Below are 10,000 nucleotides of genomic sequence, written 5' to 3'. Positions count from 1 at the left end.
CCCTTAAGAAGTGAGTATTGTGCTACTTATACCCTTAAGAAGTGAGTATTGTGCTACTTATACCCTTAAGAAGTGAGTATTATGCTACTTATACCCTTAAGAAGTGAGTATTATGCTACTTATACCGTTAAGAAGTGAGTATTATGCTACTTATACCCTTAAGAAGTGAGTATTATGCTACTTATACCCTTAAGAACTGAGTATTGTGCTACTTATACCCTTAAGAACTGAGTATTGTGTTACTTATACCCTTAAGAAGTGAGTATTATGCTACTTATACCCTTAAGAACTGAGTATTATGCTACTTATACCCTTAAGAACTGAGTATTATGCTACTTATACCCTTAAGAAGTGAGTATTGTGTTACTTATACCCTTAAGAAGTGAGTATTATGCTACTTATACCCTTAAGAGGTGAGTATTATGCTACTTATACCCTTAAGAAGTGAGTATTGTGCTACTTATACCCTTAAGAAGTGAGTATTATGCTACATATACCCTTAAGAACTGAGTATTATGCTACTTATACCCTTAAGAAGTGAGTATTATGCTACTTATACCCTTAAGAAGTGAGTATTGTGTTACTTATACCCTTAAGAACTGAGTATTGTGCTACTTATACCCTTAAGAAGTGAGTATTATGCTACTTATACCCTTAAGAAGTGAGTATTGTGCTACTTATACCCTTAAGAAGTGAGTATTATGCTACTTATACCCTTAAGAAGTGAGTATTATGCTACTTATACCGTTAAGAAGTGAGTATTATGCTACTTATACCCTTAAGAAGTGAGTATTATGCTACTTATACCCTTAAGAACTGAGTATTGTGCTACTTATACCCTTAAGAACTGAGTATTGTGTTACTTATACCCTTAAGAAGTGAGTATTATGCTACTTATACCCTTAAGAACTGAGTATTATGCTACTTATACCCTTAAGAACTGAGTATTATGCTACTTATACCCTTAAGAACTGAGTATTATGCTACTTATACCCTTAAGAAGTGAGTATTGTGTTACTTATACCCTTAAGAAGTGAGTATTATGCTACTTATACCCTTAAGAGGTGAGTATTATGCTACTTATACCCTTAAGAAGTGAGTATTGTGCTACTTATACCCTTAAGAAGTGAGTATTATGCTACTTATACCCTTAAGAAGTGAGTATTGTGCTACTTATACCCTTAAGAAGTGAGTATTATGCTACTTATACCCTTAAGAACTGAGTATTGTGCTACTTATACCCTTAAGAAGTGAGTATTATGCTACTTATACCCTTAAGAAGTGAGTATTGTGCTACTTATACCCTTAAGAAGTGAGTATTATGCTACTTATACCCTTAAGAAGTGAGTATTATGCTACTTATACCGTTAAGAAGTGAGTATTATGCTACTTATACCCTTAAGAAGTGAGTATTATGCTACTTATACCCTTAAGAACTGAGTATTGTGCTACTTATACCCTTAAGAACTGAGTATTGTGTTACTTATACCCTTAAGAAGTGAGTATTATGCTACTTATACCCTTAAGAACTGAGTATTATGCTACTTATACCCTTAAGAAGTGAGTATTGTGTTACTTATACCCTTAAGAACTGAGTATTGTGCTACTTATACCCTTAAGAAGTGAGTATTATGCTACTTATACCCTTAAGAAGTGAGTATTGTGCTACTTATACCCTTAAGAAGTGAGTATTATGCTACTTATACCCTTAAGAAGTGAGTATTATGCTACTTATACCGTTAAGAAGTGAGTATTATGCTACTTATACCCTTAAGAAGTGAGTATTATGCTACTTATACCCTTAAGAACTGAGTATTGTGCTACTTATACCCTTAAGAACTGAGTATTGTGTTACTTATACCCTTAAGAAGTGAGTATTATGCTACTTATACCCTTAAGAACTGAGTATTATGCTACTTATACCCTTAAGAACTGAGTATTATGCTACTTATACCCTTAAGAACTGAGTATTATGCTACTTATACCCTTAAGAAGTGAGTATTGTGTTACTTATACCCTTAAGAAGTGAGTATTATGCTACTTATACCCTTAAGAAGTGAGTATTATGCTACTTATACCCTTAAGAAGTGAGTATTGTGCTACTTATACCCTTAAGAAGTGAGTATTATGCTACTTATACCCTTAAGAAGTGAGTATTGTGCTACTTATACCCTTAAGAAGTGAGTATTATGCTACTTATACCCTTAAGAACTGAGTATTGTGCTACTTATACCCTTAAGAAGTGAGTATTATGCTACTTATACCCTTAAGAAGTGAGTATTGTGCTACTTATACCCTTAAGAAGTGAGTATTATGCTACTTATACCCTTAAGAAGTGAGTATTATGCTACTTATACCGTTAAGAAGTGAGTATTATGCTACTTATACCCTTAAGAAGTGAGTATTATGCTACTTATACCCTTAAGAACTGAGTATTGTGCTACTTATACCCTTAAGAACTGAGTATTGTGTTACTTATACCCTTAAGAAGTGAGTATTATGCTACTTATACCCTTAAGAACTGAGTATTATGCTACTTATACCCTTAAGAACTGAGTATTATGCTACTTATACCCTTAAGAACTGAGTATTATGCTACTTATACCCTTAAGAAGTGAGTATTGTGTTACTTATACCCTTAAGAAGTGAGTATTATGCTACTTATACCCTTAAGAGGTGAGTATTATGCTACTTATACCCTTAAGAAGTGAGTATTGTGCTACTTATACCCTTAAGAAGTGAGTATTATGCTACATATACCCTTAAGAACTGAGTATTGTGTTACTTATACCCTTAAGAAGTGAGTATTATGCTACTTATACCCTTAAGAAGTGAGTATTATGCTACTTATACCCTTAAGAAGTGAGTATTGTGTTACTTGTCTCTCTCTCTCTCTCTCTCTCTCTCTCTGACTCTCTCTGTCTCTCTCTCTCTCTCTCTGTCTCTCTCTCTCTCTCTCTCTCTCTGACTCTCTCTCTCTGTCTCTCTGTCTCTCTCTCTGTCTCTCTCTCTCTCTCTCTCTCTGACTCTCTCTGTCTCCCTCTCTCTCTCTGTCTCTCTCTCTCTCTCTCTGACTCTCTCTGTCTCTCTCTCTGTCTCCCTCTCCCTCTCTCTCTCTCTCTCTGACTCTCTGTCTCTCTCTCTCTCTCTCTCTCTTCGACTCTATCTCTCTGTCTCTGCCTCCCTCTCCCTCTCCTATCTCTCTCTGACTCTCTCTTCGCTCTCTCTCTCTCTGCTCTGTTCTCTCTCTCTTTGACTCTCTCTGTCTCTCTCTCTGTCTCCCTCTACTCTCCTCTATCTCTCTCTCTTTCCCTCTCTCTCTTCTCTCTCTCTCTCTCCCTCTCCTCCTCTCTCTCTCTCTCTCTCTGTCTCTCTTTCTGTCTCTCTCTCTGACTCTCTCTGTCTCTCTCTCTCTCTCTCTCTGTCTCTCTTTCTGTCTCTCTCTCTCTATCTATCCATCCATCCAAACCAGGGATCTTCAACAGGGGGGCCTCCAAATTATTGTTAATTTTCAGAAAGTTTTTTTCAAGTCTCAACATGAATCCATCCTATAATGAGTTAATATAATGCTGGGGTTAGAGTCTCTATAGTAACGGGGCCACGTGTGTTCAAACAGGATTTATAAACCATGTCCACTATTATGGGCTATTTTATTATCTTAGTATTCTATGCAAAAAAGCTTTAGGCCGTCCTAAACGTTATTGTAGGCCCTGTTTAATCTTTGTACACACACAAGTTTTTGTTTCACTATCTTTGTGGGGACCCGTCATTGACATAATGCATTCCCTAGCCCCTTACCCTAACCTTAACCATCACCACTAAATGCCTAACCTTAACCCTTACCCTCACCCTAACCATAACCTAATTCTAACCCTAATCCTAAAACCAAGTCTTAACCCTTAAACAGACCTTTAAACTTGTGGGGGCCAGCATTTTGGCCCGACAAAGCTGTCGGGACCCCACAAGTATACTGTATTCCCCGGTTTTTGGACCCCACGAATATAGTTAAACAAGAACACACTCACACACAGACACACACACACACACACACACACACACACACACACACACATACACAGACACACACAGTTACACACAGACACACAGACACACACACACAGACACACAGACACACACAGTTACACACAGACACACACACACAGACACACAGACACACACAGTTACACACAGACACACACACACACACACACACACACACACACAGTTACACAGTTACACACCAGACACAGACACACAGACACACACAGTTACACACAGACACACACACACACACACACACCACACACACACACACACACACACCAGTTACACAGTTACACACACACACACACAGTTACACACAGACACACACACACACACACACACACACACACATATACACACACACACACATAGACACACACACACACACACACACATACACACACACACACACATATACACACACATAGACACACACACACACACATACATACATACATACATACACACACACACACACACACACACACACACCACACACACACACACATCACACACCCACACAACACACAACACACACACATAGACACACACACACACACACACACACACACACACACACACACACACCCTCTCTGAGGGATATTCAAATGAGGAAACAGATAAATATCTGAGGTAGTACAGTCTACGTAATACGCAGTTATACTCAGTATACCCACTAAGAAAGCTCCAGGATTTCCATATACCCACTTAAAAATACCCAAAGACACGCAACGACATACTTTACCTTATATTCTGGATATATTTTGAATTGTCATCTGTGTTTTTCTCCTTCATATATAGGCTAAATAAAGGGATTTCTACTGTAAAGTGGTGCATAAAAGTGTGTCAGAATGCAGGAAATGAAGTCTTTGACACTCAAACTTCCCTGGGGAGGACACCCAGACCCCCCCACTATGGTATGCACCCCCCCAGAGTCAGATTCTGGCTATATATATATATATATATATATATATATATATATATATATATATCTATATATATATATATATATATATATAGGCCAATATATATGTCTATACAGTACAGTATACCCACTACATTTCATGAGACCACACCACTGATATCTAGTATCTATGTATATGTAGGGGGTCCTTGGCTTAAAACAGCGTTGGATACTTCACATGTTTTTTAGGCTAAAACTTCAAACTAACCTGTCGCGCTGATTGCTGATGAAAGAGTTTTCAGAAAAAGGGAACTTTTGCGTGTGCTCCAAAAATAACATGTTTCTGTTTGGATCTCATCAAAATAAACTGCTGCAAGTTGTTTTCATGTTGAGGCTTTCAACTTCAGATTGAACTCTGTCTCTCTCTCTCTCCCCCCTCTCCCCCTCTCCCTCTCTCTCTCTCTCTCGTCCTCTCGCCTCTCTCTCTCTCCTCTCTCTCTCCCTGGCTCACTCACTCTCTCTCATCGCCTCTCGCTCTCTCCTCCTCTCCCTCTCGTCTCTCGCCTGCCAGTCTCTCTCCGCGCTCTTCCCTCTGCATCCCAGCCCTCGCTCTCCATTCCCATCGCTCTCTCTGCTCATCGTCTCTCTCCGGCGTCGCCTCCCTCTCGTCTCTCCCTCTCTCTCTCTCATCTCTCCCTCTCCCTTAAACTCTCTCTACTCGCTCTTCCCGTCCTCGCCCTCTGCCTGTCTCCTCTCTCTCTCGCTCTCTCTCTCGCTCTCGCTCTCCTCTCTCGCCTTCGCCCTCTCTCCCTCTCTCTCGTCCTCTCTCTCCTGTCTCTCTCTCTCTCCCTCCCTCCATCTCTCTCTCTCACTCGCCTCACTCTTCCCCTCTCTCCTCTCTCTCTCCTCTCCCTCTCTCTCTCCTCCTTGCACTCTCTCTCTCGTTCCCCTTCCGGCTCTCCCTCTCTCCCCTCTCTCCTCTCTCTCTCTCTCTCCTCTCCCTCTCTCACTCCTCCAGCCATCTCTCTCTCTCTCTCCCCTCCGCCTCTCCTCTCGTCTCTCTTCCCGTTCTCTCTCTCTCTCTCCTCTCCGTTCTCTCATCTGCTCGCCCTCTCTCTCTGATCCTCTCTATCTCTCTCCCTTCCATCTCACTCTCTCCTCTTCCCTTCCTCTCTCTCTCTCTCTCGCTCTCTCATCTCATCTCCCGTCCCCCTCTTCCTCCGCTCTCTCGTCCTCTCGTCTCTCTCTCTGTGCTGTCGGTGTGTGTGTGTGTGTGTGTCTCGCTCTCTCTCTCTGTGGTGTGTGTGTGTGTTGTGTCGCTCTCTCTCCTCTCTCTCTCTCTCGCGTCTCTCCTGTCCTTCTTTCTTTCTCTCTCTCTCTCTGTGTGTGTGTGTGTGTGTGTGTGTGTGTGTGTGTGTGTGTGTGTCTGTCTCTCTCTCTCTCTGTGTATCGATAGCTGCAGGTGAGGGTATAAAGGGGGCGCGCTGTTGGTATCGATGCGTGCGCGGGAGGGGGAGGGGGCCGACGCCGTTTCCCCGAGCTGTGGGCGGACCCGAGTGCGCGCTCGGCAGTTGAAGAAGCAGCCTATAAAAAGGAGGATCCGTGTCCCCGTGCATCTCACCTGCAGTCTGCACCCTGCAGCCGGACCCGCAGCATCTTCTCCCGACGACCTCGCGCTTTGGTTTCTCACGTTTACAACATCTTTCAGTGACTCTTTGGACGCAGGACGTGGGACGGAAGTGCAGCGGCAGACCGCGGACTTCACTCCATACTGTCTTCATCCGTCTTCAGAGAAAAGGAACTCAGGTAAGAGATGTGGTTCAGCGTTTCTGCCAGAAGATACTACTCACTTCTTTAGAAAGTCTCGCTGTCTGTTAGGGGACATGATCTTTCTAGTCCTCCTTCTGGCTATCTATCTATCTATCTATCTATCTATCTATCTATCTATCTATCTATCTATCTATCTATCTATCTATCTATCTCTCTGTGGTGCTCATAAGTTTACATACCATGCTAAAGTTGACTAAAAACAGGAATAAAAAAAAAACATCTTTTGGAAATTGATCTTAATCCCTAAATAAAAAAATGAGGAAAAATCCAACCTTTAAGGACACCAACTTTCTTTGTGAATGAATAATGTATCGTAAATAAATAAATGTTCTTCCTTAAAATACAGGGGGCATAAGTAAGTACACCCCTATGTTAAATTCCCATAGAGGCAGACAGATTTTTATGTTTAAATGCCAGTTATTATTAACTATAACTGTTATTATTACTATTATTATTATTAAAATAGCCCCACATCATCACATACCCTTCACCATACCTAGAGACTGGCATGGTTGTGTTTCAGTTAGCCTAATAGCTGGTTTGATTTGCATTGAGAGATGATTTTATGGAAAGTACTCTATGCCAATCTCTAGGTATGGTGAAGGGTATGTGATGATGTGGGGGTATGGTGAAGGGTATGTGATGATGTGGGGGTATGGTGAAGGGTATGTGATGATGTGGGGGCCAAGGGAACTTTATCAGGATGCATAGTATCCTGGATCCATGAAATAACTGGCCTTTCAAAATAAAAGTCTGCCTGCCTCTATGGGAATTTAACATAGGGGTGTACTGACTTATGCCCCCTGTATTTTAAGGAAGAACATTTATTTATTTACGATACATTATTCATTCACAAAGAAAATTGGTGTCCTTAAAGGTTGGATTTTTTCTAATTTTTTTAAATTAAGGCATTAAGATCAATTTCCAAAAGATGATTTTTTTATTCCTCTTTTTAGTCAACTTTTGTATGGGTATGTAAACGTATGAGTGCCACTCCTATCCATCCATCCATCCCTCTATGTTTTCTGCGGTATCTGATGCCTATTTTCTCCCCAGCAGCTGTTATGAGTGGCCAGTTCTTACTGATGCTGACGGCGTGCGCGGCGGCGCTGGCTCTGGCGGTGTGCTCCCGCGGCGGCGAGGCGCGCGTCAGACTCAACTCCATCCGGACGGTGATCCTACGGGAGGGCCAGGCGCTGCCGGGGAACAGGAGCGCCTGGGAGCCCAGCCTGGACCTAACGGTGAGAGTTTCAAAGCAGCACCTATACGTGCAAAAAAGTCTAAGAAATAATGTCATACGATAGACGAACTTAGTAATTTAATGTTTGGCTATACGCTAACATGCTATATTAGTCCCTGAAACAGTGTGTGAGATTTTATAGTATGTCCTGAAGTATGAAACCAATAGTACGTGAAGTGCAAAAATATGTCCTGGTGAAATATTACAGGATGTAAGTACTGGGCACTACGTATCCCACAATGCAACGTGGTAGTAACGACAACATTCGAAACAGACAAAAAGACAGAAACCAAAGAGCTGTGCAACGTCAAAACGCTGTAATTTACATTTCTACATATTTCTCCATATTTAATGTTTGTATTTAATGTAATGTAATTTAACTGTTGGTCTACTTATTCAACTTTTTCAGTAATTTAAGCGTTGTTGAATGCAGCTTAGTGCGTCCGAAAATGTTTATTTACACAAAAGTATGTTGAACGATAGTCTACGGCTGTGTCTTAAAGCGCCTACTTGCACACTTCAAACACTTAGTTTTAAGTATATAGTGTACATAACGCAAAAGGTCACTGAAAGTACCCAGATGACCCCCTAAAAACGGTCAAAAAGTTCAGTGTGGAACGATGGACACTACTCGCACTAAACAGGTCATCTTGACTACAAGGTGGAAAGGGGAGGGACCAGACACGTCGACCGGCAGCTGATTGGACGAACGCGTCACGTGGGTCTGGCTTCTCCCGGATTTCACAACAGAATACAATCTCGTATTTTACAAAAATAGTTCACCGAAACGTGTTTCTGAAAACATTTTAAGCGAGAAATATTATAAAAAATAAAAAATTTTGTCAGATTTTGAGAGGCAAGTGGGCAATGGGATGCTAACGGGAGGTGATGGCTTGGTAGCATTAAAATGGCGCCGTAGGAGGTACGCGGTCCGAGGACAAGCTTACCCCCCTTGGTTAGAGTCTGGTTGATGCCATGCCCACTTTTTGTTCGCCAAAGCACGTTTGTAATTTTTAAATAAAGTTTTTTTTAATGAATCTCTCCGCAGCTCTACCAGTGCATGAGCGACCTGGAGTGCAGCGAGGGGAGCTACTGCCACGCGCCGACCAAAGGCCCCGCCCACTCCCGCTGCCAGACCTGCCGCCGGAGGAAGAGGCGTTGCCATAGGGACGGCATGTGTTGCCCGGGCAACCGCTGCAGCGACAGTAAGAACGGCTTTTTTTTTTTAACAATATACGGCAGAACTGTCTCGCTAAACGCTGAAACGCTTATTGATGACAACGTTTTCCGTCTGTTATAGGTTGTAATCGATAAGTCAGTCCCTCTAAACTAAACGTTAGCACTCTCTGTAACGTTAGCAGTTTCTAACGTTAGCTTGTCTCTCTACCAGTCCCTCCAGAAAAACGTGATTATGCAATCGCAGCCAAAGTCTGCATATTTATGCGGGGGGGCCACATTTTTTCAAATACGCCGCACTTTCGCCGCATAAATTGCCGATTTCCGCGCAAAATATGCGGGGCTTGCATGATTTCATAATCCCCGCATTTTCGTTGCGAAAAAGTCACACATATATCTTAACAGAAAGTTGAAAAATGTTGCGTTTACTTCACACAAGAGCAGCCATTTTCCCCTGTTGCCATGGGAACGTTATGAAGTGACGTAATTACGCGACGTGAACATCATCGAAAAGCTGCAAACCCCGCGATGAAGCCATGAGGAAACCGCAGTTTTTGCAAGTTCCTGCAATTTCATCGCATAAAATTTGCATAAATATCCCGCATATTCCATCGCATTTTTTAAGAAAACGTGACGCATAATCAAGGATTTTTGCCCAAAACAATCACAAAAAAACTCTGTATTTTTCTGGAAGGACTGGTTAATATGTCAGCGTTAAGCGAGACGGTGTCCAGAAGTTATGCTCTTTTGTTTTTAAGATTGCAGTGTGAAGAGAGGCTGTATGTTCACACTTGGCGTCTCTACAC

At 41.9% G+C, this 10,000-nt stretch overlaps 2 protein-coding genes across 2 annotated transcripts in view; one reads left to right on the top strand and one right to left on the bottom strand.

The window, feature by feature from the left end:
- The window catches only part of LOC116064546 (zinc finger protein 239-like), a 914,372-nt gene that overhangs the window by 154,924 nt on the left and 749,448 nt on the right, over positions 1 to 10,000 (top strand). The gene's annotated exons all lie outside the window — the stretch shown is intronic.
- Positions 9,980 to 10,000, bottom strand: part of LOC116052149 (probable RNA-binding protein 46) — an 11,998-nt gene continuing 11,977 nt past the window's right edge. Inside the window, exon 7 of the mRNA XM_035994216.1 lies at positions 9,980 to 9,994. Within this exon, the coding sequence (XP_035850109.1) occupies positions 9,980 to 9,994 (15 nt within the window). The remainder of the gene's footprint in view (positions 9,995 to 10,000) is intronic.

This window comes from Sander lucioperca, chromosome 17, assembly GCF_008315115.2.
Source record: "Sander lucioperca isolate FBNREF2018 chromosome 17, SLUC_FBN_1.2, whole genome shotgun sequence".
In the NCBI taxonomy this organism is placed as follows: domain Eukaryota; kingdom Metazoa; phylum Chordata; class Actinopteri; order Perciformes; family Percidae; genus Sander; species Sander lucioperca.
The sequence above is the reverse complement of the archived record's forward strand: the minus strand, read 5'-3'. Positions and strand labels throughout refer to the sequence as shown.